Raw genomic sequence first — 27,861 nt, 5'->3', positions numbered from 1 at the left:
GGGAAACAGTACGTACCTCGGTCCTAGAGGTTGACGGAGTGGGTCCCAAATGCAATAATAAGTGGGCCAGCCGAAATCCGGAGTCGAGAGCTGGGATCACGTGTCGTACGAATCAGAATCCACGTGATGCCAAGCGGTATCCTGTGCGTTTTTAGGCGGGGCTCTCGCCTACCCAGCCAATCTAAATTTTGCAAGCCCTAAGTCTGAAAGGAGGCTGCAAAATATTAGTGTGCAAAGGGTTGCCCTACTCCTCCATCGCGCAAAACAACTTCTTGCCTCACCACCCTCAACGACAGCCCTCTTGTTACGACACCTCTCCGGAGAACGATCAATCAAGATGTCAGTCCTATTCGAGACGCTCACTCGGATTATGTCTGTCCATGGCCGCTAACTGGTTTTCAGGGCCACCGAGTTGACTGTCCAGTCGGAGCGTGCGTTCCAGAAGCAGCCGCACATCTTCCTCAACTCCAAGACCAAGGCCAAGAGCGCCAGACCGGGCAAGGGCGGCCGACGATGGTATAAGGATGTCGGTCTGGGTTTCCGTACCCCCAAGACTGCCATTGAGGGCAGCTACATCGGTACGTGCGAAGTAGACGTCAAACTCGAGCTCTCGAAACTTCAAGATGAGTGGGGGGGAAGGGCAAGGAGGGATTTACTGGCGAAATGCCACCAAACAAGGTCGTTTTGAGGAGCAGGGGAAAAAAGAAGGAATCAAGAATCGAATTGCGACGTGTTGGAACACATTACTATGCACAGTCCACTGACTGTCTCCGACAGATAAGAAGTGCCCTTTCACCGGTCTCGTCTCCATCCGCGGCCGTATCCTGACCGGTACCGTCGTTTCCACCAAGATGCACCGAACTCTGATTATCCGAAGAGAGTACCTCCACTTCATCCCTAAGTACTCTCGTTATGAGAAGCGCCACAAGAACCTTGCGGCCCACGTTTCTCCCGCTTTCCGTGTTGAGGAGGGTGACCAGGTCACCGTTGGCCAGTGCCGACCTCTTTCCAAGACTGTATGTTGGCATTCATGACGCTGGAGTTTGCGTTTTTGGGCTGGTCGAAAGTATGCTAATTGCCCCAGGTTCGTTTCAACGTTCTGCGTGTTCTGCCCCGAACTGGCAAGGCGGTTAAGAAATTCAGCAAGTTCTAAATTGGGCTCTTCTTCTGGCATTTTTGGCGTGGTAAACATCAAGGGGTTTAGGTCATTCCCACAGGAGGCTCGGGCTCTGGAAGTTGTTTGGGCAAAAGATTGTGCCGGTAGTTGCAGTCACGAATTAAAAAGGTTTTCATGAATGCAACAAGATGAAGTACAGTCGGTCAAATCTTCTGGTGCTCTCATTGTGTTGCCACAGTTCATCGGGTGTATCAAAAAAAACAGTCAATATGGGACGTGGGAGTATATGGTGCCGGCTGAATGCTTGAGCGTCATCCATCGATGTACTGTCCGAAGGAACCTGGGTAGGGTTTGCCTTATTTTCTGAAGACTATATGTGTAAGACTATCAGCTGCAACATTTTACGCCTTCAACGTGCTGCGTCATACTCATCGCATGCCATATTGGTTCCCAGACAGTGCCTTTCACAGTGTTTCTATAGCCACACTGTGCCTGATTCCTTCAGTATCTATCCATTCGCATGTTGACCCAGCTAATAAAGACGGAAACCTTTCGACCTGCAGACGAATCCACACATAGTGTAGTCACGATGGGCTGGTTCCCTTCCATATTCGGTTCGGACAAACCGTCTGATCCCTTGAGCAAACTCGATCCCAAGCTCCGCGAATTCCTCGAGAAAGAAGCTCCCGTAAAATATACTCCGACCCGTGCACCAACCTCAACTTCAGCTACACCTCAACCACAAGCAAAAGAAGCCCAGAGTGCAGATGAAGCAGAATCTGCACGCGATACGTCAGTCGTGCCGTCAGAGAGCTTATACCAAGATGGCCGATACGCACACCTCTGGAAGAACTACCGGCCGTTGGCGCAAATCGAATCTGAAGCAGCAACCGACCACGACAAGCTCATGGATGTGCTGGAAGGGTTCAAAGAGCGCAAGGCGGCAATCGGCCGCGCAGCACTCGAAAACTGTGCCATCCAACAGGAGCAATGGGTTGATTGCATGAAAAATGGCAGCTGGGAAGACCAGCTCCAAATGTGTCGGCATCAAGTAAGACGGTTCGAGAGGTGTTACACTTTGCAATCAGTACGTTACAGGGACAAACTTTTTGTGTCTCCGTTCGGCTCTCTATTTTTTTTCTGTTTATGTATATATATATATATATATATACACACATAAACATATTTGTGTCGCAACACTGACCAAAATCTCTCAGCGATTCCTCAGAGCCCTAGGATATGGCTCCGTAGCCGGCCGGCCTCCGCAAGTCGACGAAGATATTCAAATGCACGCCGACACCTTGTACGACAGGATGCTCGTACACGAGACCGCCGTCGAGCAAGCAAAGAAGGACGGCACACCAATTCCCATCTTCGACCCTGCGCTGCCAAAGGCCAGCGCGGCAAGGGTCGTGCCGACACAAGAGCTCGAGAAAACGTGGAGGGAGAAGTTGGACAAGCTACCGGAGGGTGAGAGGGTGGTAGAAGAGGCTGCACTGAGGGCAGATCTGCAGGCCAAGTCGGATGTAAGCAAGAATGTAAAGCAGATATGGGCAACGCAGAAGGAAGAGAGGGAGGCAAGGAAGGCGAATGGGCAGGCTACGTTTGGGGATACGCTGTCTGCGATTTTCGGAAGAGGCGGGGGAACAAAGTAAATGCAACGGGGATGCAGATGGAATGTATCATAGTATAGAATGTATAGTATGTACAATACGAAAGCTACTGAGGCTACAAATGCAGGGCCAAGATGGAAATTTTTGATCATGTTGGAGACCAAACAATCAGTTAGTACTAGGAATGCCCTCCGTATCATTCTCTTTGACGATTTTGTAAGCTGACTTTATGTTTTCTCGCCCTCTGTGCGCTCCTGTCAACGGACAGTGGGTTTTCATCCTCACGCCATTTTTTGGCTTTATATCTGACAGTAACACGTGGAGTTACCAGCACTCTTATTAACCATGGTTCCGTGGTCTAGTTGGTTATGATTTCTCGCTAACACCGAGAAGGTCCCCGGTTCGAGCCCGGGCGGAACCACGAGATGTTCTTTTTTGTAAATTCAGCATTTTTCTCTTGCTACAAATCGATCTGGCTTTTTGTCATTCTGATATTCCATCTAGTTGCTGTTCGTCTCTTGTAGGTCAGAGACTATAGAATTAACTACCTGCCTGAGTGGTTAAGTTCTTGGTCGTTTTATCGCTATTCGCTACCCTACACTAGCCCTTAACATAGAACTTCGCGCTTTCAAGTACGAACCGGAACTGGATGTACGGGGTGTTGTATTTGAATGTTGGCGCTTGGATTATTCATGTTGAGTAACAAGTTGTTTCTGCATTACTATGTTTCTGTAGGTTGCTGACGACCATCAAGCAAACGCAACGGCTATAATAGTCCTGGGTATAATGCCGAGAGCTCCCGCAGGGTTGCACACTGCAGGAAATAAGACAACTTGGATATATAAATTTACAGAGAACACAAAGCACAACAAGCTAGGTGGATGGTGTTAGCGAGGCTTTAACTCTCGATAAAGATGTAAAGGGTGAAACGAGGCGCCATTACCACCGTCTCAAGATAAAGCGTCAGAGAGCCCTTCAGAAGCAATTGATATCGGAACAGCGCTGTAATACGGAGCAGATGGATGCTGCAACGCACCGGTTGTCAGATATGCGCGTTCCACGATGCTTAAAGATATACCATTACAAAGCCGACATACTCACGCTACAATGCGGAGAGAAACCGGCAACTGCGGTGGATGACCTGATCCTAGTGCCATACGACTTATCACCACTGAAAATCCAATATTTTGGCGACCTAAGGATATATATTGTATATGTAAGCCGCGACCCCGTGAAAAATGACGGTTATTGTTTTGAAAGACGGGCAGCCTTGAAGCGACTGATGGGTTCTCCGCCGTCGGCTTCATCAAGCGGCTGGATGATCGACTCGTCCGCTTTCAAGAAGCCGCCATCACGATGGATGAACTTTCTCCGCATTCGCTGATACTCATCGGCGACTTCTTGGTGTGCCATGGAGTCATCGAGCTCGTCAGGCGCAGTAACACTGGTCGGTGTGTCCCGCTCAATCAACTTGTCGGCCATGGTTGAACCCTCTGGCCCGGTGGGGACAACTCGAGGCTCCTGCTGTAGAAATCTAGAGGGAACGTCAAAGGGTCCTTTCGGAATCGCGTCACATGAAACATTTTCACCTCTGGCCTTTTTGAATCTCGACGGTTTCCGAGTCGCCTTCGTCTCGGGCGTCTTTGTGGGAGTTGTTCGCTCAACAACATCGCTTAGAGGTTCAACGCCCGCGGCTTCTCTCGCTGGCTTTGACGCTGGTGGTTTGTTTTCTGGAGCGATATCAAGGGTCTGTGCAAATCGCACGCCCTCCCCCCCCTTGTGAGATCTCGGAGGCGCGCATTTCGATGCGGATGGTGTGGTGTCGGGTTCTCGTTTGACGACGATGCGGCCAATCCCTTCCGTGTCGTCGTTTGGCCTTTCATCCTGGGCTGTCTGCTCCGCTTGCTCGGTGAAACGAGATTTGATACCCAGTTTCTGTTCCAATTCGAGCATCCGCTGACGGTATTTATCAGTCACAATCCCCCCGGTGGACCGCCCAAATCTGTCTTCCTCACTGTCGTCATCATCAAAATCATCATCGCCGTAGTCGAAGCCACTGTCGTCATCCGAGTCGACTTCTTCAAGCTCCAACTCGGCCACCACGGCCCCGACTTCGCCCATGCCATATTGCAACATTTGTTGTCGAAGAGCCGCATCATCAGGATCCTCATCCTCTGGGATGATGGCCGTTTCATGGCTGATGCTTTCTTGTTCCTTGGCAGTTCTCATTATCCGGTCTACGCGCTTCGCTCTTACTGACATTTCCGGCAGCGGATTTGCAGCCTTGACGTCTTCTGAGAATGACACACTCTTCTTGACTGGCGGCGCTGGAGGTGTTCCCGAAAGGGTGGGTTGTCTTGGAGCTGCGGGTTTCGGTTTCAACGACACTTCGTTGGGCTCTTTTGCTGAGATTCCTGATTTCTCTTCTGCTTCCGGCGTCTGGTATTCGAGGTCGTCAACCCCCGCCCTTTCCAAGGCTTCCTTGACCTTGGGTAGAGCCGCTCCAGGGTTGTTGAGTCGATATGAAACGACATTGTCCTCATCGTCCAGTTCCTCAATAATTTCGGTGATGGGCTGCCCAGCCTCATCTACAGCATCAAGCTGACTTCCAGCCGTAGCAGCCGCGTACTTGTTTTCCGCTGCTTCCAACTGCTTCTCCAGGCTCACAACATTCTTCCCGACGTAGTCGATGCGCCGTTGCAACACGTTGATAATCTGATTTCTAGGCTTCAACTCATGAACACCAAACACCTCACCAATCTCCTTGCCGACCAACAGCTCACCATCAAACTCATCGTGGACGCGGCGTAGTTCGTCGGGACTGCATGGTTCCCCAACAGCTTCGATCTCTTCCTTCAGAGCCTCGTATTCGGCATCCCAAGTTTGCCAATGCCGCAAGGCTCGTGTCAGCCGACTGATATTTTCTTCGAGCTGTAGGCGGTGCTTCTCAAGGTCTGGAGGGCTGTCGTTGACGCCCGACATGGCCGTCTTCCAAGGTTCAGACAGGCCCTATGGAGCTATCAGAGGCTCAGGAAAAAAGGTTGCAGACGCCCGTGAGCTGTTTCGTCGGAGTTGGCAGGGGTGCGAGCTCATCGGCGTGAATTGTGGGCAACGTGCGATGCGGTTGAACACCGGCTAACAGATCCTCGCAAATTAGGCTACCTGGGTACCGAGGTACTTGCTAATAAACGACTTGATTGACATCATCATCTGGGCTTTTTGTGACAGACTCATCACTTCTCAAGGCATCATCAACCACGGGCGTAATTGACAGACTGCCACTGTACAGAGTTGGCTTGTATGGATCGTATTGTATGTATGCAAAGGCCAAACGTGAACCATGAAAGAGTCCGGCTGACAACCAAGCCAAGGCTCAAGACCAACCTGTTGGCGTAAACGTTGATGCCGTGGTCATGTTGATGTACCAAGATGACTTTCCAAGAAACGAGGTCTCTTGAAGCCAAATGTCTCTGCGGCTCGATTCACTTCACACTTGATATCCCAGTGGCTTCCCTCCCACTGTCAGTATACCTTTGCCATTGCAGCATCTGCCGACACTCAACAGGCGCACCAGCGGTTTTCCACTCCGTTCTGCCCAAGAACACAACGCCAAACTTCATTTCTCCCTCGAGTGAGAAGAAGTTGACTTCTTTCAAGCCCGCACAAGACTGTACTTATGACTTTTGTTCAACATGCGGCTGCCATGTGGCTGGCGTCAGTTTCGACCGCAAGGAATGGACTATCGCGACTTCAATATTCAAAGACCACGGGCCGGACTTGTTCCAAATCACGTCGCACGTTTTTTCCAAGTCTGCCCCGGGCGGAGCCATACCAGCTGTATTATCCAGGATCGGTGATCGGGAAATCAAGCGATGGAACCCGCCCGACGACGACCCAAGGGCAAAAGTCAGCAAGCCAACAGCAGAGGTCGGATCAAATGGCGAGAGCCGCCTGCGAGCGCAGTGCTTCTGCGGCGGAGTGTCATTCACATTCAGTCGGCCCAATGACGAGGTCCTCAGTGACGCGTTCATGTCCAAGTACGTGTCGCGACGTGACAAGAACACATGGCTGGCCACATACGACGTTTGCGACGACTGCCGTCTTGCCAACGGCACTCATGTCGCAGGGTGGACGTTTGTCCCTCTAACACTGTGCCAGCCGCCCATCAAGACAGACTTGAGGATTGGCACAGCCAGGACGTACGCCTCGTCAGAAGGTGTCTTGCGGTCATTCTGTGGAACATGTGGTGCGACTGTCATGTATTCCTGCGCTGCACGAACGCCTACCGAGGAACAGGCCGTTGTTGATATCGCGACGGGTATTTTGAGGTGCCCCGAGGGTGTTATGGGCGAGGGCTGGCTTACGTGGAGGGCGAGACTGGCGTTTGAGGAGACGGGCATTCGATATGACAAGGGCTTCAGTGAGGCGCTGAGAGATGGGATGAAGGCTTGGTCTGAGGAAAGGTATGGTGAGGCGTTGACGATGACTATTGAGTAACGAGGGGAGATGATGTGTTTGGCTTTATAGCGTCAAAGCGAGAGTGGATTGGGCAGCAGTTCTGAGGGTGCAATGTGAAGAAACGATGATGAATAGTTAATTAATGAGTTGAATGAAGCAGTTTGATGTAATTTTTTCCCCCCTTTTTTTCCTTTTTTTCAAATAGCATTGCGAAATTGTACAATTGTTTCAGGTCTCCTTGGCTCGCCCATGTGCAACCTTGCGACATCGGCCTTGGGCCTTTCCTTCCTTCCTTCCTTCCTTCCTTCCTTCTTAAGCACCTGCGCAATGCGCTAGTCCATCCATCATCATCTTGACTACTTCATTAGGTGCGTATTGGATTGATTGCAAAAAGACATCGTGCACGTCACGCTTCTTCAAAACGTGAATAACATCAATTGCAACCAAGTACGCTCATTTTCTGGCGCTGGCGCAGAGCCCATTGGTTCAACTTCTGGTTCTCCATTCAGCTGCGTTGTCGCATCATAAATTTGTTTCACCCACAGGCCGTCCATTCGCAGAGGCGTCAACAAGATCAACCAAATCGATGCAGAATGTGTCGAGAAGGCCCATCGTCGCCATACAACGTCTCATAGCACGAAGCGTCAGCCTGTGCACCATGGCAACGGCGAACAGAACCTACAGTGTGAGTGAACTCGCTGCCTCTCGAGTCTCAAGCCCACTGAGCCGAGTCTAACTTCCGGGTCCCTAGGACGCGATTGATGCTCTCAACTCACTGCAAACACCTTACGCGGTAATTGAAGAGCGCCGCAAACTGGGCATAAAACCCGATGTGTCGTCTATTTTTGAGATGAGGGCGTATCTCGCCCGGATAGGATACACGGCATGTGCACTTGCCTTATACAACGTCAACACGGCAACTACATGACTAACCGATGGCCGACCAGCCCGCCGACCTAGATCGTCTCAACATAGTCCATGTAGCAGGGACAAAAGGCAAAGGTAGCACTTGCGCCTTTGTTGAATCCATTCTCTCCCAATACCGACGCAGCAAGTCCACGCCCAGAAGGACCGGGCTCTTCATCTCCCCCCATCTCATTGCCGTCCGGGAACGCATCAGGATAAACTCGGCGCCCATATCGGAAGAACTCTTCACCAAGTACTTTTTCCAGGTATGGGATCGCCTGGGCGAGTCCAACGCATGCCCCGATGGCCCGGCTCCCGGCTCCCGACCCCAGTACGCCCGGTACCTCACACTCATGAGCTGGCATGCCTTCTTGCAAGAAGGCGTCGACTGTGCGGTATACGAGACGGGCATAGGAGGAGAGTTCGACGCTACAAATATTGTCGAGCGGCCCGTTGCTTCGGGAATCAGCACCCTCGGCATCGACCATGTTTTTGTGCTGGGGGATACCGTGGACAAGATTGCCTGGCACAAGGCGGGAATCATGAAGATGGGCAGTCCGGCTTTCACGGTTGAGCAGGACCCCTCTGCCGCAAGAGTCTTGCAGGCCCGAGCCAAGGAGAAGAGCGTGGACCTGAAGGTGCTGAGCGTGGATGAGAGGCTGGCTGGAGTCAAGATTCGACCCGATGCCTTGTTTCAGAAGAAGAACGCTACTCTGGCAATTGCTCTGGCAGAATCAGCATTGCGGAAGCTGCATGTCCATGTCGGGGACACCAAGACGTCCTTGCCCAAGGAATTCGCCAATGGCTTGCAAGAGACGGTATTCCGCGGCCGGTGCGAAGTAAAAGACGAAGAAAGCGTAACATGGTTCGTCGACGGCGCCCACACAGCTGACAGTTTGAAAATGTCGGCCAAATGGTTCTCCGACGAAACTTCAAACAGGCAAGTTTCCTTTGGTGCGCGCATGTATCGTGCCATGTCAAGCATCCCTCGTCATCACCAAGCTAACAGGAGACCTCCAGCCCCGGCCCGCGCGTCATGATATTCAACCAGCAAGGGCGCACTGAAGCAGTCGACTTCCTCACGCCGCTTCAAAAGGCAACATCACGTGGTTCCCTCCCGTCCTTTGACTACGTGGTCTTCTGCACAAACGTGACGTACGCCAAAACGGGTTACAAGCGGGACTTTGTTAACCGCGGCGTCGACTTCAAGGAGATTGAGGCGCTGTCTGTGCAGAAACGCTTTGCGGAGAAGTGGAGCGAGATTGACCCAGGTGCCAAGGTTGTTGTGATGCCTACCATTGAGGAGGCGTTGGATTATGCGAGACGCGTGGGTGAAGGTGAAGGGACCAAGGCGGTGGCGTACGTTACGGGGAGTTTGCATCTGGTAGGCGGTGCGTTGGGAATGTTGGACAAGGCTGACGCCTTGTGATTTTCGTGCTCCTTTTCGGCGTCTTGACAGGGTTGGTTGCCAATACGTGGACTCTGTGTCATTTTGCAAAAACGGTCGTACTAGAGATGATGGGAAGGCGTTGTCTACAACTGACCGTCGGGTTCAAGAACCCGCAACACACCACCGACGAGGTGCATGCTCCCCGTCACCAGTACCTTGGCGTTTCCCATGCGACGCACAAGGTTCCTGGCATGTAGGACCGCATCCTCCACGTTGTCAAACACAGCCGTGTCGCAGGCGGGCACAAGGTCCCTCATGGTCTTGGCAGCGCCCTCCTGCACGCTCACATCTCCATCTCCGGCCCCCTTCGGCTCGTTCCTCGTAAACACGGCAGCCTTGAACACGTCCCGCCCGACGACCTGACCGACCTCGTGCACAAAGCCAGCCAGCAACTCGTCCGCGCGCCTCTCTTGCTGGTTAAACACCAGCACCGCGCCCTGGCCGTCCTCAACACTGTCACGCAACCACCTGGCCACCTCGCGCAGACTCTCCCTCGTGTGCGCCCCGTCGAGCAGCCAGGTCCGTCCTCCGTGGCGGAGGACCTCACAGCGTCCCCTCAGCGTAGCCTCCCTCAACCCGCCGACCACGTCATCCGGCAGGTCTCGCAACCCTCGGCCGCCGTCGCCCACGCCCAAATGTTCCCTCACAGCCAGCACGGCCAAGGCCTGGTTCATCTTCTGGAACCGGCCCTTCAGACGCCCGTCGACCCCACCCCAGGCCTCGACGTCCCCGGGATCGAGCTCAACGAGCGTGGCGCCCTTGTCGGCCGCCCTCTCCCTCAGCACCATCATCACGCTCGGCTCGGCCCTCGCCGTAAAGGCCCTCACGCCGGCCTTGAATATGCCCGCCTTGTGCCACGCAATCTGCTCAACCGTGTCCCCCAGCATGGCGACATGATCCACGGCCAGCTGCGAGATGACGGCCGCGGAGACGGCCCTCGCGGGCAGGACGTTGGTCGCGTCGTACTCCCCGCCGATGCCGCACTCCATGACGACGCTCCTCACGCCCTCCCGCAGGAAGACGTGCCACGCCATGATGGTGAGGAACCTGAAGAAGAAGGGTTTGCAGCGCGGCCCCTCGGCGGCGGCGGCGTCCTCGCCCTCCCTCCTCGCCGCGTCGGTGAAGCGGTCCCAGAGGTCGAAAAAGGCCGCCGCAAAGCGCTCCTGGGAGATGGGCTCGCCGTCGATGGCGATTCTCTCCCGGGGGCTGACGAGGTGCGGGCTCGTGTAGGTGCCCACTGGGCCGTGGGCGTGGGCGTGCCGGCGCAGCAGCGACGTCGCGTACGCGCAGACGGAGCCCTTGCCCTTTGTGCCCGCGACGTGGATGTGACGCATGCGGGCGAGGTCGTCGGGCGAGTAGCCCGCTCGGCCCAGCCATCGGATGACCTCTGGGATGGCGGCGGCGTGCAGGTCCCGGGCCTTGGTGTTGGTGTGCCCGGGAGCGCTGCCGAAGAGCTGCGTCACGGCCCTGTTTGACTGGAGCTCGGCGAGCTTCCGGAGGGCGTCGGGGTAGCTGCGGGACACGACGGCGCTCATGGATCGGTAGCCGTTGGGCAAGCGGAGAGCCGTGGACGGCGTCGTTGGCCGGCGCGGGCACGGATGGAAAGATGCCAGACGGCGTGTGGCTGTGGCCATTGGTCGTTGACCGTGGTGGATCGTGACGTCGCGATGGCGAATCGTGGTGGGCAGGTGAGGCGAGACGGCGGAGCGGGGGCTCACGTGTTCGTCTCCCGGCCGGACGAGTCGCCGTGAAGACAAAAATCACGGATACATGGATACATGATGCCGACGCGTGCAACGACCGCCGCGTCAAACCCCGCCGATGCAACGTGCAACTCGCAGGCTGCTGCGCCTAAGGCCCAGAGACAAAGACGTGAACTTGTTCCCATTCGCATTCGCATTGTGGGTCTTGGCACGACGCATGCCGACGCCCGACGCCGCCATACTTCACCTTGGGCCATCATCGGAGCTCCTATGAGTCGAGACGTGTACAGGAGCCTCTGAGATCGCTTCCCGTGTCTATTCATGTCTAGTGCGCGAGTCTGCGACAGTCTGTTTCTACGGCCCATCCACCTATATGCAGGACAAAGAAAACGAGTAATTAATCTACCCTTAAGCTCTGGAGTCTAGCCTCGGTGGCAATAACCTTGACATCGTTGTTAGCATTGCTGACGGGCATTTCAAAGTCAGCGTGACATGTGAGTGTACTTACGTCAAGTGCCTGCTGAACTTCCAAGACTTTGCGCACCTCCCCCAACCAATCTTTGCTGAGCGTCTTGGCCCATCCTCGCAGGCTGTTCATTTCTCGCGCCGCTGAATCCAAGTCGCCCTCTTCTAGATATGTTTGTGTGCGTGTTAGAATGCTCTCGACATCGTTGCCCTCGGCAAGTCCCTTCTTCTTGAACAGGACGTGGCTGAGGATCCAGCCGGAGGCGTGGCTTGCAACACCCGCGTCATCAGGCAGAAGAGAGGCTTTCCTGACCTCGGCTGCGACGCGACGGAATCTGTCCACCAGCAGAGACGGAGGGGAAACACCATGCTGATAAGCGAGCGGGTTGAGAGAAGCAATGGCAGCGTCGACCACGGCGTCGTCGCCGGCAATCTCCTTCAGAGCAATCAGCTCTCGGATAAATGGCTCGGGGTGAGTGGCCTTCTCCAGACGGGCACGAACGGCTTCGACAGCAACGTGGAGCTGCTGAGTCTTGAGATTGGCGTCAACGACACCGTTCCAGCCAACTGCGAGCTTCTCCAGGTCGGAGACTGCCGAGCTCAGGTCCGCGAGCTTGCCGAGACGACCTTCTCTCTCATTCTCCACACGGTCCTTGACCTCCTGCACGAATTCCTTCTTAAGAGCCAAAGCCTGCTCCAACAGCTGGTTCCGCAGTTTCTCCTCGTTGAGCTTCTTCTCTCGTTCCATCAACAGCTGAATCCGTTCATCGTAGCTGTCGCGGACAGATTTCATTTCTTCCTCAAACTCACGGCGCCACTCAATCTCCTGAGACAACATGGTGTTCTCAACGCGCTTGATGAGCTCAGTGGCGGCGCTGTCAAACTCCTCGATTGAAGCCTTGACCAGGCCAGCCGCCTTCTTCTCAGTGCCCTCCTTCAAATCCTGGAGACGGCTGCCGATGCGGAGAATCTCGCTTTTAGCCTTGTCAATGGTGGTGGAGTAGCGACCGTGGGCACCGTCAGCATTCACAACCAAAATTAGGTCGTTGAGCATGTGCACAAGATCTCGGACGATGGGATCCTTGGCGTCAGGGAGCTTCATCAAATCAATGGGCTCAAGAGGCGGGAATCGAGACGGCTCGTTAACTTCAGGCGCCTTGAATTGCTTTGGAGATGACTGGGGTGAGCTGGCGCTAGGCTCATCGTGAACAACCTTGGGCGTTGCCCTTTCGGCTGGCTTGGATTGCGCAAGGACGGGGTTAGATGACGTCCTCTCTGCCTCATTCTTGTTCTCTGGCTGCTTCGTCACGGGGTTCGTGGCAGCAGGAGAGGCACTTGAATGGCGAGTAGAGGCGTCGGAGCTTTCAGCCACCCTCCAAGAAGCGCCGCTTTGTGCGGGAATCTTGACTTGCTTGCCGGTTTCGCGGGGTCGGGAGTCGTGGCTCACGGCGTTGGGAAACCTCCTCCTGAACTCGAGCTCCTCAAGGTAAAGCACAGCCTGCTCTCCGTACGGAATGTACTCGGTGAAAAAGTCATGGAAATTATCGTTGATTCGCGAGTACCAAACACCGCCAGCAAAACCAACAGCGCTGACAATCATCAATGTGAAGACGAAGTTTCGTAGTCTCTGTGAAAAGCTCTTCTTCGGGGGAGGCGGCGGAGGAGTCTTGGTGGCAGGCTTGGCAGCCCCAGTCGGGGGAGGAGGAGTAGGAGTGTGATTAGGAGGACGAGTAGGGTGAGGAGGCGTCAAGGGGACTTGGTCGGCTTTCGGGATATTTGCATCAACAACTTCGGCAGCTGATGGAGGTGGGCTTCTTTCGGAGCTCAGGGTCTCAGATGTCGGCATCACAGGAGGCTTGGGAATGTCGGCATCTGGCTTCCTAGCATCGGCGAAAGATCTCTAAAGGGCCAATTGGTGTCAGCCGCCATTGATTTTCCGAGTCATGGGGTTTGCATCGCTGCGCATGCTGAGGGGATTCAATTCGTACAGCTCCGAGCAAACCGGCTCGTCGCGAGGCCACATTGGGCCATTGGCGACCGGCAACGGCCACAATAGGCTTGCCGCCAAGGGCCCCCGCTGACCGAAGCGATGATAGCAGCATGAGGAAGGATGTAGGCCAGCAGGGCACGTGGTGATGGCGACGATGGTGATGATGGACTGTGTGATGGTCTGGAGTTGCGAAGGACCGATGTACGCTAGGTTAAAGTTCGGCAAAAAAAAAAGGCAAGGGATGCTGTCACATGAGGATATAGCACGTATATCTATACTCAAACTTGACATTGTTTGCGCCTCAAAACTCTTGACTTGAAGACGTTCATTCGCACAAAGAGATGTAGACTAATTGAAAACAGCGTTACAAGGATGGAAATCTACAAGATTCAATCATGTTGCAAGTGGGCGATCATCGTGCGGCATCGAACCGTTGCTCCCAACAGTATTACCTCACCTAGCTGAAGTGCATGGCAGTTATCCCCAGCGATAAATCAAATTAAATGTTGAACGCGTAATCAACTGTCTCATGCACCTGAGCATCAAGCTCCGGGCTGCAGAATGGACTTCTGCCAACCTTCATATCTGGCTGAGTTTCATCTGATGGGGAGGATTCTATTTGACTGACTTTGGATACATGTAGAAACTATCTGATGTTCCAGCAGAAGGAAACTGTCCACTGCTGATCCACCAATACTCTCTGATGGCAACGAGGCAAAGGGATGCAAGGCTGTGGGACGGCCCAGGGACAGCACAGATACAAGATTGTGCGTGTCTGTATATGATATGATATTAGGCAGAGGCAAAAACGAGAACCAAGCGTGAAAAGTGTCTCTGAAAGCACCCCTTCAAAAACAAACCAAGACTCCAAGACGAAGATACAACTTTCTTAAGCTTGCCAGGCACAAGAAAAAGGCTCAACCCAACCGCCACTGTCAGTACCGTACTATTCTCTCCATGCCAATGGGAATCTGACTGCGACCAATGGCCATTTGTTTGGCGACGTCTCCTTCCAACTCGTGTAAACCCCGCACGTCTAGCCGGCCCCAGTCGGCAAATGAGAAATCCTAAAACAATCAACAGCTGCATGGCCCGCTCACGTTGGTGTTTGCGTTTTCAGGAGCCAGACTGACGCCAGGTCGCTGACCGGGACGAGCATGTCGAGCCCCAGCTTGATCTATAGGAAGCTTCTTGGCAATGGCAGTGAATAGTTCGCGGATGTTCTCGGCCGTCTTTGCTGAGGTTTCGAAGAACAAAAGACCGGCCTCTCTGGCGTAGGCCTCCGCGTCGGCGGTGGGAATGGCACGTTTATCGGGTTGTTCTGTAACCAAATCAAGCTTGTTTCCAGCAAGGGCGATGATGATATCCTCCTTGGCCTGACGCTGAAGTTCCTTGATCCAAGCCTTGGCCTTGTCTAGTGATGACTACACACACCAGTGTTATCAATACGATTACGCCTGACAGAAACATGGCATAGCGAGGAATTGTGGTGACAGAAGGAGGACTGATAGATGACGTACGGATTGTGTAATATCGTAGACGACAACGGCGCAGTTTGCGTTGCGGTAGTACATGGGGGCGAGGGACTTGTAGCGCTCCTGTCCAGCAGTATCCCAAATTTCGAACTTGACCGTGGTGTTCTCGTCGAGGGATATGGTTTGTGTCAGGAATGCGGCGCCGATGGTGGACTCCCTGAAAGAGTCAAACTGATCCTGCAGACTAAGTCAGCGAAGCGGAACAGTTTATGCATGACAGGTTTTAGCTTCTAGTTATGATGGCGGAGCCGGGAGAATAGATTCTATTTTACCTTGACGAACCGCAGGACTATTGAGCTCTGCAGGTGTCATGTTAGCAATCACAACAACGCCTACGCAGCACATGATGCGTTGGTGCTCACCTTTCCGACGGCGGATTCACCTAAGAGACACGATATTAGCAGGGGGGCCAAGTGAGACGGGATCATCGGGTTGGGGTTCGTACCAAGAAGAACGAGCTTGAACTGAGCAAAGCGGTTGTTCATGCCGCGGGCGCCAGCGGGAGGGCCTCGGGATGACATGGTTGCGGCGACTGGCTGGCTAGCGAGTTGGAGACGTCGGTTGGCAGAGTTGAGGTGGAAGGCGGCGGTCTTCAAGATGATGCGATGTGATGGCGGCTCAGCGACGGATGGTCTTGGGTCTTGGGTCTTGATTTGACAGGTGATATGTCCCGAACGTTCGGAATGTGAGGCAAGTAGCAGCGGAATCGGAAGACGCGCAGGATCGAGCAGTCGAGCAGGTGGAAAGCCGACGCAACGCAGACAGATGTAGGTTGTGAAGCGTGATGGTGGTGGGCTGCATGACAGGACAGAACCAGAACACACCAGTACGGAGTAAGAGGGAGAAGGTCCGACAGCCAGCCAGCCGACCTAGTACTTGGGCTCCGATGTCCGGTTGCGTCGACATGGCAGGTACAGCGTGAACACCCGAAACGCCAACCAAGCCTCTAGGTACCTCGAAAGTACTCGACTTAGGTCTGAGACCAGCCTACCCGGCACCCCCGGCCCCCATCCGCCGGTTTATGTCTGGACGCCAAACACCAAAAATTGACGTCAGCGCGGTGCCGGCAATGGAATTAGAACTTGTTGCAGGCCATTTCACCCACTGTGGAATGTCGTGGCGGTCCAAGCATAGTTACTTGCTGATACCACCCTGCTATGGACGTGTGCAGTGGGATTTGCGTTCCTCGGTCTGGTACTTGAGGTACTTGGGAAGTGAGGTACCTGCGCGGCCCCTGTTCCTGAGGACCGCATTGCTTCCAAACAGTGGCAAATCTTGTCATGGAGAAATGAAACTTTTCATGAGCTGTCTTGTAATGACCGATGACGCCGAGGACAATTTTCACAATACGCCCCGCCCGCGCCAGTAGGCCAAGTGCCTGCCAAAGTACTAAATACCTAAGTACTTCAGTAGATACCAGTCCCAGGCCTATTGTCGATGTGCACTCAAGTACTTAAATAAGTTAGGTATTTCATATTGCTCGTGCCGTTGCTTCTCTCAAGTGCTGACGTACACAGTCTTAAGTAAGCAAGTACTTAGGGACGCAGCTACAGGCTCTGCACATGGCAACTTGCTTGGACGGGGCTACTCCACTACGCACTTGGAGGAAGTGCCTGCCTAAGTACCTAGGTAAGTACTTTCTTAAGAAGTAAGTAGGTACCTAGGTACTTAAGTAGCGTCGACCACGGGCCCCAGACTACTTAAGTACTTGGTGGGGCGCGCAGGCACCCAGGGTCCCCGGGTACCTCCCGAGGTCCCTTCAACCTGTCCAGTGTCCACCACATGCCTGTCTCTGCCTGCCATCCCGATTCCCAAGCAAATATCCGAATCCCAGCTTTCCGCTTGCTCTTGTTCCGTCTGGCCACGACTGCTCAACCGCTCATCAAGTCCAGCACCGGAGTCCTACACAGAAACCCTACTTTCTACGCCTTTCGTTGTGCTCTGTGGTTGGGACAGCTTGCCAGCGATGCCACCCCTCGCAACGCCCAAGTTCCCCTTCCGGGACATCAACCTCAGGGTTACCAGCGATGCCTATACGTTCACCTCGCCATCATCTCCAGACGTACCTGCGCTGGTAATTGACCGTCCCGCTGGTGATATACGCCTCAGCGACTCTAGCCCGCAAGCTGCCAAGCGGGCGACTCGAGTGTCGAGCATCGCCGGCATCCTCGGCATCATCCAGCTGAGACTCGGTATGTTACTCTCCTATGCTTTGCCCCTTGACGCTTCACGGCAAGTCAAAGCCTCGCACTGCTAACCGCGAAATGGATACAGACAGATATGTCATCGTTGTCAACAAGGCTCAACCCGTGGGCCGCCTCAAGGGCCACATGGTGTACAAGCTTGTCGCCGCGGAGATCCTTCCCATGCGTGAACGCCAGATCCACGATCCCGACGAGGATACCTTCATCAGCCTTCTCGACAGCTTCCTTCAACGGGGACCAATGTACTTTTCGTACTCAATCGACCTGACCAATTCGTTCCAGCGCCAGTCGCAAGCCGATATCGCCAGCCCCCTCTGGATGCGAGCTGACGATCGATTCTTCTTCAACAAGCACCTCCAGTCAGACATGATGGACTTCCGTACCCGAGGCTCCAGAAGCCAACCAGGAAAGCAGACCGCCATTGACCCATACATCCTCCCCTGCATCTTCGGCATGCTTGAGATCAAGCCCACCAAATTCAAGGACACTCCCCTGACAATCATTATTATTTCTCGCCGGTCAAGATATCGTGGCGGAACCCGATACTTCACCAGAGGTCTGGACGAGGATGGCAATGCTGCTAATTACAACGAGACGGAGCAAGTAATTGTCCTCAACGACAGTAGTTCGGGCTTAGGAGGCTACGTCGGCAGCAGCGATATGCAGAGCGGCAAGCTTGGCAGCGGCCCTGGTCAGGAAATGCAAATCATGTCCTACGTGCAGACTCGTGGCAGCGTTCCTACCTACTGGTCCGAAATCAACAGCCTCAAGTACACGCCAAAGATCCAGGTCCGCGGCACGGAAGCTGCGCTAGCCGCTTCGAGGAAGCATTTTGACGAGCAGATTCGCATCTATGGCGACAATTACCTTGTCAACCTGGTCAACTCCAAAGGCAGAGAATGCAAAGTCAAGGACTCATATGAGCAAATGTTTCGCTCCCTTGTCACGACGCCCAAAGAGCGTCGTGAAGCCGACACACTCACCGACGAGAAGTTCCACACCATCCAACCCGGATCAACAAACCAGGAATTTGACCGTCTGCACTACGTCTACTTCGACTACCACGCCGAAACAAAGGGCATGAAGATGCACAGAGCGTACGCCATCACAGAAAGGCTGCGCGAGGAGTTGATAACCCAGGGCTACTTCCGGGGCGTCGACATGCCCGCCAGCGTGGACGGCAAGGTTGACGCACGCAGCCTCCAGACCAGTGTCATGCGTACCAACTGCATGGATTGCTTGGATCGGACCAACGTCGTGCAGAGCATCTTTGGCCGCTACACCCTCAACCGCATCTTCGAGGAGCTGGGTCTGATGCCACGCGGCGCTCAGTTTCGCGACCAAGATCCAGCTTTCGAGGTCGTCTTCCGCAACATCTGGGCTGACAACGCCGACGTCGTTTCCACCGCGTATTCCGGCACCGGCGCCATGAAGACAGATGTCACTCGCACAGGAAAGCGAACCAAGCTGGGAGCCATGCAGGACGGCCGCATCGGCCTCACCAGATACTTCCTCAACAACTTCCGCGACGGACCTCGTCAAGATTCGTTTGATCTTTTCCTCGGCGCCTACGATCCCAGCGCCACCAACATGGCTACCAGCCTCATCTTCGTCGACAGGCGGCCTACTCTCATCCAGGCCATCCCCTACGTGCTCGCCTTTAGTATTTTCATCGTCCTTGTCGCCATGGTCACAAAGCGAGCGCCGGATGCCAAGGCCCTCCCCATGCGACTCTTCATTCTGTTCTGGAGTGCTGTCGCAGCGTGGTGCTTCCACTTTGTCTGGACCCATGGCATGCTCTACGTACGCAATGAAACCCGTCCTTCAATCTCAAATTTTCCGTGTATACACCCTTTGCTGACACGACCCAGGTCAATTGGCCGCGTCTGAATCCCCGTCCCTTCGCCGTCGACGGCTACACAGAGCACTACAACAAAGCGCGCAAAGACGCCATCATTGGCACATTTGTCGCCCGCCACGAGAGGGGTCTCAGCACGGCGAGATATCTTAATGCGGAGGAGGGCAAGAAGAGGATTGAGTAGAAGTAGATGCCTGCGCCTTGTGCGTGTTTTAATCAGTCAAAGGAATCAGGGCCCGTGTTTCATTAATTCTTCTTGACCTTGAGTTGACAGCCATCTTGGGCATTGTTTCAAAATGAGCAGAAGGTCACCTACGTGCCCTGCAGACCACACGACGCAGCATGTCGATACCAGCACCGCCTTTTGAAATTACAAACCGACATGTCAAGTTAGTTACTCTTGTCTGTTTTCAGAAGCTCGCTCATGCTCAATCTACCGGCTATGCAAGCACCAAGTATATAAAAAAAAAGGCGAGGGAAATACACCGGGGTATCAAATTACGACCTCGATACTAGGAAAGAATTATGCCTTGACGCATGCGTGGAAACAGCACGAGCACACGGTTGATTATCATCCAACGTCGACGAAAAGACGATTAGAGCCACAAAAGCCATCGGACACCATTCCACACGCCCTTGCCCATGCCCAGGAACACTCGGAGTATCATGACCATGAACCACACGTACCACATGAACCCGACGAGGATCCACTCCACGGTCAACCAGAGCGCTCGCCTGATCCATCGTAGACGCCGTCTTCGTCGGCGGAGCATCTTCTCGATAATGTCTACCACGATTTTGACTTTGAGGGGCTGACCGAGTGCCAGGTCACGATTCGTCTCGTCTGCCAAATCAGCCGCCTGACGGCTTCGTTCGGAGAGATTGTCGGCAATGCTGGACCGAACGTCACCGATGCGGTTCTGGAGCCGAGGGCTTGTTCGGTGGGCGAACTGATCAGCAGAGGCCTGCCACTGTCGGCCAGAGTTTTGGATGGCTGTGCCGAGGGCGCGGCCCGCCAGTGCGTAGAGTTCGTGGTGTGTGGTTTCCCGGCCGCTTTGCTGGACTACCCTGGGGCAGATCTTGGCCATGTCCGCCCATGCCATGTTTGCGCGGCTCTTGCCTGACGATGGACCCGCGGCTGCTGAGCCGTCTGGGCACAAGGGCCCGGGTGCTTCCTGTGCCCGGCGGTTAATCTCCATTGCCTTGACGCCGGTACTGAGAAGTAGCGCTCGCATGCGGGCAATCTCGCGACGAGTGAGCCGAGTCTGCTCTGTGGGCGTGCAGGCTTTGTCCGCGATGGACCAGTGTCGACTCCTGAACGAGCGGCCGTCATCTTCTGGTCTGGACGAGCCAGGCGTACATTTCAAACGGCTGCCTGCGTCCCCGGCGCCTTCTGGCGCACTGCCTTGTCGCGACTTCGATCCCAAGGTGTCGGAATCACCTGCCCTGGCAGACCGGCCTCCGAGCAGAGCAGAGGAGGAGGACGCGCTTCGAGGATCAAAACGAGGCGGACGCAGCGTGTCAATTCGAGACTGCTGCCGGCTACGATTCGTAGAACCTGAGTGGCCCAAATCACTTCTGCTGATATCCGTGCTGTGTGCGTGGTTAGGGTCTTGCATGTTGCTGAACTGAGGCATGGAATCCAGAAAATGCTTCGGCTGACTTTGAACACCTGAAGTGGCGCGTTTGGAGGGTCTTCGTGACACGCCGGTAGATGACCTAGACCGACCGCGAGCCTTCTCGCTCTCCGAATCATCCGTAGTTTCGTTGTCGGGTTGAAATTCAGTCGCCGCGTCTCTCTTCCACAACATATCGCCTAGCTTGGAAACACCACCCCGAAGAACGGTGTCGATTCGCGGGCCTTTGAACATGCCACGAAGCCCAGCCCCTTGGTCCTCAGCGCGAAGACGAGTGTTTCCCGGCCTACGGTGCATTTTGGTCGCATCGGACGGTGTTGGCTCTGATGCCATCGTCCGGGAGGGACTGGATTGCAGATTCTCAGGCAAATTTGGCCTCTCCAAAGGCGAACCCGGTTCTGCGGCAGACACGTAATGACTGTCATTTGGCTCTGGCCCCGGTTCACTGGACTTGTTGTCACGAATGATCTGCCTGATCTTGGTAATGGGATTCCTCGTTGGGGACCCAGGTCGACTCCATGCTGAGGAAGGGTTGGTGCCTAGGGCGAGCTCCGTGCTCCCCCGGGTAGGCTTGAGGCTGGGAGAGGTTGGCAGAGAAGAGCCCTGGTCGACTGAAGAATTTCGAGGCGTTTCTGTGCCGTCGAGACTTAGCCTCCCTGGCACATGCCGGGGTGGAGAGCCCGGGCGGGATCGGTCTAGGACGGGCTTTCTATCGGAACCGCCTGTGTCGATCAATGAGCCCTTGCTACTGCGGTGGAGGCGACTGGGCGGCTGTGACGATGGGCTCTTTTCCGGTGTCTTGATACTTGTCGGGGGAACAACTAGCTCCTGATCAGAAACCTCATCGGACAAGTCTCCGTCGCGCGCGTCCTTTGTGATCATCTCGAGCATCTGCTCCTGAAGAAGATCTTTGGCCGTCTTGAGCATTGTGCCGGCGCCACCACTTCTTTTTGCCTCGCCAGACGTCCTCTTTGGGACCTTGGTATCGTTTTCGCTACTTGAAATATCGGAAATAGAATCCTTGAGATGCCACCCAAGATCACGGTGGATATTGTGAATCGGGCCACCATGGCGATGCGGGAAAGCCCTGATGTTTTGGATGGTTTGCTTTGCTGAGTCGACTTTGGAGATGCTCGAAACTGGGGGGCCAACTGCAGCATCGTCCTGCATTGAGAAGGGAGGGATGACCTCGAGGGCATCAACAGCCGTTTCGCGAGACAGGGGCCGTGAAGTATTTGTGGTTGGGGGGAATATTTTGCGCCAGGCACGGTCCTCGATGAGTTCCTTATGATTCTCTTGTTCCAGCCAGTACGCGTCGGCTACTATATCACAGGGCTCAATGAACCAGTCCACCCGCGACCTCCTCACTCGAGCTGCTGCCCTTGAGCTGTTATCCGGGCAGGGTTCGCTATTCGGATCATCCGCTCCAGGAAAAGCGGGCAGGAAAGACCCGTTCTCATCCGGATGTGCTGCAAACGATGTCGCTCGCTCAACCACTTTGTCCACCCATGGTTTAACACACTGCACGTCGCCAAACCCCTGTCTCTCTCCATCGATGACTTTCCGCTCGCGGGCCCGGACTTTCCTATTTCGAATGTATTGCAGCGGATTGTACTGCCGCCCGAGGGGCGCATTGTCCCTAAGGCTGAATTTGAAGGGTTTACTTCCTACCGGAGAGACCGGAGGGCTCGAAACCGTCCGCTCAGACCCAGGCTTTAGAGGGGGCAGAACATGGAGAAGCCTTCTGTACTGCGCCATCAGCTCCAGATGATCCTTGGCTTTCTGGGCTCTGGCCAAAGTCGAGGAGGAGAAATGATATGCAGGGTGTGAATCATGACCACCACTGTCGAAGCTCGAGTCGAATTTCCCAAAAGAGGGTCTCGGAGACTGGGTCCTTTGATATCGGGGATAACTACTGTATGAAGACTTCCGTTGTTGCTGCAAGTGCTGTCTGAGGTTACTCCCTGGAGTGCCCTGAGGCAATGGGCCGAGTCTCGGAGGGCTGTTTCGAGGGACATTCCGTCGCGAGGCCATGCGTCGAGATTCGCTCAGATTCAAGGCCATTTGCACGATTCGGGTCGAATCAGCATCATCGAGGGCTTCTCCAGAAGAAAAGGGTGGCTGCGGAAGTTCCCGCGACCCTTTGTTCGCGACGTCCCTGTCAGCAGACCCGCCACTTCGACCCTCTGCGCCCTGAGGCGATATGCTACTCCTATCGCGCGAGCTTCCCGAAGGACGCTCGTCTGGTTGTCGCAGATTCCCGTTATTCGACCGTGAGGACTGCGGTGTACGTGGTGACTGTGGCGCCTTGCCGTTCGATTGTGAACTGTCCCTCGCAGACCCCCGACTTGCATGCCGCCTGTCACCACTGATTGAGTCGTGGAGCAAGAAGCCGCCCCCGGATCTGTATTTCGCTCTTCTCCGTGTGCTCCCCCCCCTTTGCGGATAATCTCGAATGTTGTGTCCTGCCTGCGGGAGACCCGGGCCAAGGTTTTGCAGGCCGCCGCCGGCGTCGCTCGGCGAAGGACTGGAGCCTGCCGCGAGTTCGCGCCGACCGCCGCTGAGGCTCGACTCTCCCGTATCGTAGCTATTCCTGTACCCGGCCCGACTCTCTGGAGCTGGAAGGCCGGAGCGGGAGTCGAGGCGGCCCGGCGATCTCGTTGCGTCGTGGCCCGCCATGACGCTGGTGTCTGCCACATGCTTCAAGCGGACGGGTGAAGGAAGCAGGCGGCTGGAGCTCAGGCGCTTCTGACGACCATCTTCAGCGTCCGAGGGGAAGATGAAGCGCACTGGTGTAGTCGAGGTTCGAGGTGGAACAAAGGGCCAGCAGGAGAACAGTAGATAGTAGTAGCCTGTTGGGTCTGAATCTGGGTGACGAAGCCGCACGCGGCCTTTGGAGCTCGAAGCACGGGCAGTGCTCGAGAGTGGATGCGCACGCGGGCGACATGTGCCGGGGCAGGAGCGGACGTGGACTTGCCTCCTAAATTCGACCCTTTCCCAGGTACTCGAGTGCGTTAGCCACTGGGTACCTCCGAGTACCTGGTAGGCAGGTACCTAAGGTACCCTACTTAATAAGTAGTAGGTACTTACTTGCTCAAGTAGGTACCTGGTGCCTTGACGATTTCACGCATCGACCGCCCTCGACGACAACGCGTGGAATCTTGGTCGGTTTTATCTCTCCAAGGCTACGTTTTACACGTCTAGACATGTGCGTCATTTGCACCCGTGCACGGGTAGCACAACGGCCCAACGGTGTGGCTGCCGAGGCACCACAGTTCCAACTTCCAGCAGCGAGCGGCCTCGTGAGATGCCAAACGGCTTGAACCTGACGGCTCCCTGCAGCCTCCCCGATCAACCAACCAGACTTGTCGACTGGCCGGCATGTCAAACTCGGACGAGCCAACCACCGAACCCGTCTCCTACAAACTACAAGGGCAACATGATCTCAAGTTTATGAATTCATCCTCGTACATGCCCGTGCCTTCTACTGTACATGATTGTGCGCCAATCAATCTACACCTTCATACAAGCGCAGCGCTCACTGCGCAAATGTCGGTTGCCTACGCGGCAGCGGCGACACGGCCAACCACGCCCTCGCATCTATCGCAAAGCCCGTCTTCCCTCGCGGCGAGGTACCTCCAACACCGCGAGCACTTGTCCAGCCGCGGAGGCAGCACATGCACCATGCCCCCGGGCGCTGCGGGGAGCTCGAATCCCTTTGTGTAGCACCACGCGCCTCCGTCATCCACGGCCTTGTTTACGTCCACATGTGACACTACAAATATCGCGTCAAGCTCGTCGAGGTATTCGCCGAGAAGGGTCAGCAGCTCGCTGTTCTCGGTCCTGATGACAACAGAACATTGAAGGGAGCTGCCCAGGGCCTTCGCCTCACGTGCTTGTTCCAACCCGGCCTTGACTGCAGCATGGACAAGCTCCAGGGACGCTGCATCGCGTCGAAGTTTGTCCGGATCGACTGTTAATCGGGATGAGTCCATCAGCGGGGACTCGTATAGTTGCCGGGCTGGATGGTCCAGGTTGCTATGGGGTTCATGTCAGATCCTCATCGACCTCCCGAGTATGCACTGACCGCAGCAGCAGCATCAACAGCAAAACAACTTACACATCGCGTTCCATCCACGACGGCCGATGGGACCATGCTTCCTCGACTAGCGTCGGAGTGATGGGTGCCAGCATGCGCAGGAACCCAATAAAGATGGGTTCGAGAGCGCCGCCTCCGTCGCCGCAGTAGAGGCGATCCTTGAGGGCCTCGAGGTAGAAAGCAGACAAATCTGTGGCTACCCAGCGGTTGATCAGGCCCGTCGCCTTGTGGAACTCGTAGTTCCTGACAGCCTGCCAGACCTGACCCATGGTGTCGGATAATTGCACAATGGCCATTTGATCCAGCTTGGTGAGCGGAGCGCAGCGACTCGACTCGTGCAGCGACCCGAGCACCATCTTCAGGATGGTGCGGTACTTGACGAGGGCACTGTGGATTGTTTGCAGAATGGACGCCCCAACCAAGATGTCAGATGTAAAGTCGCAGCTGGCAGCCCACAGTCGCAAAGCGTCCGGACCAAGGGCGTCGAAACGAGGCCCGTCTTTGCCGCCATCCTTGCCCTTGGTCTTGAGCGGTGGCAGCAGTCGTCCGTCCATGACTTCCCCAGGAACGATGGTATTGCCAAGGGACTTGGACATCTTCTTGCCCTGGGCGTCCAGAGTGAACCCGTGCGTGATGAGCGTCTTGAAGGGCGGTTGGATCTCTGCGTCCGGCACACCGTCCGCCTTTTGCGACGCAACGTACGTCAAGAGGCTCGATTGGAACCAGCCGCGATGCTGGTCAGAGCCTTCAAGGTACACATCCGCAGGCCCTCCCATTTCCATCCAGCTGGTGCCACTGTCGAACCATACATCCATGGTGTCTGTCCCTCGGCGATATCTGCCTTGGAGATTTGCCGGCACCCAGGCAGGATCGTCAACCGGATCAGAGAACCACGCCTGCGACGTTCGCTGTTGCATCACAGAAATAATGTGCTCAATCGATTCATCGTCCATGACGGCATTTCCAGCCTCATCGTAAAGGGCCGGGATCGGAACCCCCCATGACCGCTGTCGTGAAATGCACCACTCGCTTCTGCCCTTGATGAAGCTCTCGAGGCGAGACCTCCCTGATTCGGGAACGAAGCGTACATTTGTCAGTGCCTGGAGCGCGCCCTCCTTGATGCGTCCCACATCCGCGAACCACTGCGCCGTTGCTCTCACAACAACGGGCTGTTTTGTGCGCCAGTCGTACGGATACTTGTGCCGGACATCGTGCGTGGCGAGAACGTCCTCCCCTATCAACTCCAAGACAGCCTTGCCGCCGCCTTCCAAAACCGAAGGGGCGCCAGTGAGCAGTTCAGGCTGGTTGGGGTACGCGTGCCGCGTAAAGAAGCCCTCGTCCGTAACAGGCGCAAACGCATCGATGCCCAGCCCGGCACACACTTCGTATTCATTCTGACCGTGCCCGGGCGCCAGATGCACCAGCCCCGTGCCCGAATCGGCAGATACAAAGTCGGCATGAACAATGGGCTGCTCCGCCGCCCCCTTTCCGCGCAGCGCGTTTCGGTATCCCAACCCAGCCATCTCCGAGCCGCTGATGGAGTCGGCGACGATTTCAAAGGCGGGGAGCACGTCTCGCATGGCGCCGACACGGCTCGAGCCAACCAAAAGCCCGTAGTCGCCAACTCGCAACAACGAGTAGAGCAGGTCGTTGTGCACCGCGATGGCCCTGTTGGCAGGGAGCGTCCACGGCGTTGTCGTCCATGTAGCGGCGTAGAGAGGACCGTCAAAGCCAGCAAGCGCCGGTATCGAAGTCCAGCCCGAAACAATCGGAAACCTGACATATGCCGCCTGGGAGACGTGGTCGTCGCGGTACTCCAGTTCGGCCTCGGCCAGCGCCGTCCTGGACGACACGGACCAGTAGACAGGCTTGTGCTTGCGGTAGATCAGCCCGTGACGCACCATTTTCTGGAACACCCTCAACTGCCTCGTTTCGTATTCGCGGTCCATGGTGGTCCACTTGTTCTCCCAGTCGGCCATGATTCCGAACGACTGGAATCCCTTCATTTGCTCGGCAATCGTCCTGCTGGCCAGCCTTGTCGCCAACTCGCGCACTTTTACGGGGCTCTGTTCGCGTGCGGTTTTGGAGCCCAGGGCCTTCATCTCAATCGGGAGGCCGTGGCAGTCCCAGCCTGGCACGTACACGACTCGCTTTCCGCTCTGCACCTGGGTGCGGACAATCATGTCCTTGAGGATCTTGTTGATGGCATGGCCAATGTGCAACGGGCCGTTGGCGTATGGGGGGCCGTCGTGCAGGACGAAGGGGTCGTTCTGGGGCCGGCAATTCGTCTGCCATTGGTATAAATCATCGCTGCTGTTCCGCAGATATCTCTGCTGAAGCTTCGGATTCGGACGGGCCCTGGTGCACCGGGAAAAAAAAAAAAAAGAGATTAGCGGGTTGCCTCGACCCCTTTGTCTTGCGAGAGAACTGCTGGCATGCTTACGGAAAACTGGACTTGGGAAGTTTCAGGGTCGCTTTCCATGACTTGGACATGTTTGTCCTCGTGTCATGGTCCAAGGTTGTGCTTGGTCAAGCTCGGCCGCGGCTTTTTCGAGACACGTCGAATCTCGGAGACGAGAAGCTTCGAACTTGTGACCCTGCGCGGGCCCCGGAGCACACTCAGGACTCGGGGGTCCAATTTAGCGCCTGGCCGCCGCGAAGCAGAGCGTGAGTTGACCTTGGCGTTGGTGGGGCAGCCCTACAGCCCACAGCCTACAGCAGCAGTTGAGCTCCCCACAACTCCTCGTGTACCGATTAACGTTAGTAGTTACCAGCAGACTAGTAGTAGAAGCAGTTGACATTTCGACGTGCACACGCAGCCTTCAT

The 27,861-nt window shown here is 55.3% G+C and overlaps 10 protein-coding genes across 10 annotated transcripts; 5 read left to right on the top strand and 5 right to left on the bottom strand.

Moving 5' to 3' along the window:
- Window positions 1-337: 337 nt before the first annotated feature.
- MAM_05271 (40S ribosomal protein S11) lies at window positions 338-1,153 on the top strand (the record flags this gene model as incomplete). The annotated part of the gene is made up of 4 exons (XM_040824069.1): window positions 338-372; window positions 403-578; window positions 778-1,016; window positions 1,085-1,153. The coding sequence occupies 4 exons, from the start codon at window positions 338-340 to the stop codon at window positions 1,151-1,153; spliced, it is 519 nt and encodes a 172-aa protein (XP_040677781.1).
- Window positions 1,154-1,706: 553 nt separating this feature from the next.
- On the top strand, window positions 1,707-2,772 carry MAM_05270 (uncharacterized protein; the record flags this gene model as incomplete). The annotated part of the gene is made up of 2 exons (XM_040824068.1): window positions 1,707-2,168; window positions 2,335-2,772. 2 exons carry the CDS (start codon window positions 1,707-1,709, stop codon window positions 2,770-2,772), a joined length of 900 nt encoding a protein of 299 aa, XP_040677780.1.
- A 1,203-nt stretch (window positions 2,773-3,975) lies between these two features.
- On the bottom strand, window positions 3,976-5,712 carry MAM_05269 (uncharacterized protein; the record flags this gene model as incomplete). The annotated part of the gene is made up of 1 exon (XM_040824067.1): window positions 3,976-5,712. One exon carries the CDS (start codon window positions 5,710-5,712, stop codon window positions 3,976-3,978), a length of 1,737 nt encoding a protein of 578 aa, XP_040677779.1.
- Window positions 5,713-6,159: 447 nt separating this feature from the next.
- Window positions 6,160-7,227, top strand: MAM_05268 (DUF636 domain protein; the record flags this gene model as incomplete). Its single annotated transcript, XM_040824066.1, has 1 exon — window positions 6,160-7,227. One exon carries the CDS (start codon window positions 6,160-6,162, stop codon window positions 7,225-7,227), a length of 1,068 nt encoding a protein of 355 aa, XP_040677778.1.
- Window positions 7,228-7,846: 619 nt separating this feature from the next.
- On the top strand, window positions 7,847-9,523 carry MAM_05267 (Folylpolyglutamate synthase; the record flags this gene model as incomplete). The annotated part of the gene is made up of 4 exons (XM_040824065.1): window positions 7,847-7,873; window positions 7,940-8,075; window positions 8,149-9,058; window positions 9,115-9,523. The coding sequence occupies 4 exons, from the start codon at window positions 7,847-7,849 to the stop codon at window positions 9,521-9,523; spliced, it is 1,482 nt and encodes a 493-aa protein (XP_040677777.1).
- A 104-nt stretch (window positions 9,524-9,627) lies between these two features.
- MAM_05266 (Folylpolyglutamate synthetase) lies at window positions 9,628-11,079 on the bottom strand (the record flags this gene model as incomplete). Its single annotated transcript, XM_040824064.1, has 1 exon — window positions 9,628-11,079. The coding sequence occupies one exon, from the start codon at window positions 11,077-11,079 to the stop codon at window positions 9,628-9,630; it is 1,452 nt and encodes a 483-aa protein (XP_040677776.1).
- A 565-nt stretch (window positions 11,080-11,644) lies between these two features.
- On the bottom strand, window positions 11,645-15,758 carry MAM_05265 (mitochondrion protein; the record flags this gene model as incomplete). The annotated part of the gene is made up of 7 exons (XM_040824063.1): window positions 11,645-11,689; window positions 11,756-13,612; window positions 14,803-15,126; window positions 15,223-15,414; window positions 15,510-15,536; window positions 15,600-15,619; window positions 15,683-15,758. The coding sequence occupies 7 exons, from the start codon at window positions 15,756-15,758 to the stop codon at window positions 11,645-11,647; spliced, it is 2,541 nt and encodes an 846-aa protein (XP_040677775.1).
- Window positions 15,759-17,203: 1,445 nt separating this feature from the next.
- MAM_05264 (phosphoinositide phosphatase) lies at window positions 17,204-19,483 on the top strand (the record flags this gene model as incomplete). Its single annotated transcript, XM_040824062.1, has 3 exons — window positions 17,204-17,429; window positions 17,512-19,244; window positions 19,313-19,483. 3 exons carry the CDS (start codon window positions 17,204-17,206, stop codon window positions 19,481-19,483), a joined length of 2,130 nt encoding a protein of 709 aa, XP_040677774.1.
- A 412-nt stretch (window positions 19,484-19,895) lies between these two features.
- On the bottom strand, window positions 19,896-23,615 carry MAM_05263 (uncharacterized protein; the record flags this gene model as incomplete). Its single annotated transcript, XM_040824061.1, has 1 exon — window positions 19,896-23,615. One exon carries the CDS (start codon window positions 23,613-23,615, stop codon window positions 19,896-19,898), a length of 3,720 nt encoding a protein of 1,239 aa, XP_040677773.1.
- An 881-nt stretch (window positions 23,616-24,496) lies between these two features.
- On the bottom strand, window positions 24,497-27,528 carry MAM_05262 (isoleucine-tRNA ligase; the record flags this gene model as incomplete). Its single annotated transcript, XM_040824060.1, has 3 exons — window positions 24,497-24,974; window positions 25,057-27,393; window positions 27,479-27,528. 3 exons carry the CDS (start codon window positions 27,526-27,528, stop codon window positions 24,497-24,499), a joined length of 2,865 nt encoding a protein of 954 aa, XP_040677772.1.
- Between the last annotated feature and the right edge of the window lie 333 nt (window positions 27,529-27,861).

This window comes from Metarhizium album (assembly GCF_000804445.1).
Source record: "Metarhizium album ARSEF 1941 chromosome Unknown scaffold_13, whole genome shotgun sequence".
NCBI classification, from domain to species: domain Eukaryota; kingdom Fungi; phylum Ascomycota; class Sordariomycetes; order Hypocreales; family Clavicipitaceae; genus Metarhizium; species Metarhizium album.
The sequence above is the reverse complement of the archived record's forward strand: the minus strand, read 5'-3'. Positions and strand labels throughout refer to the sequence as shown.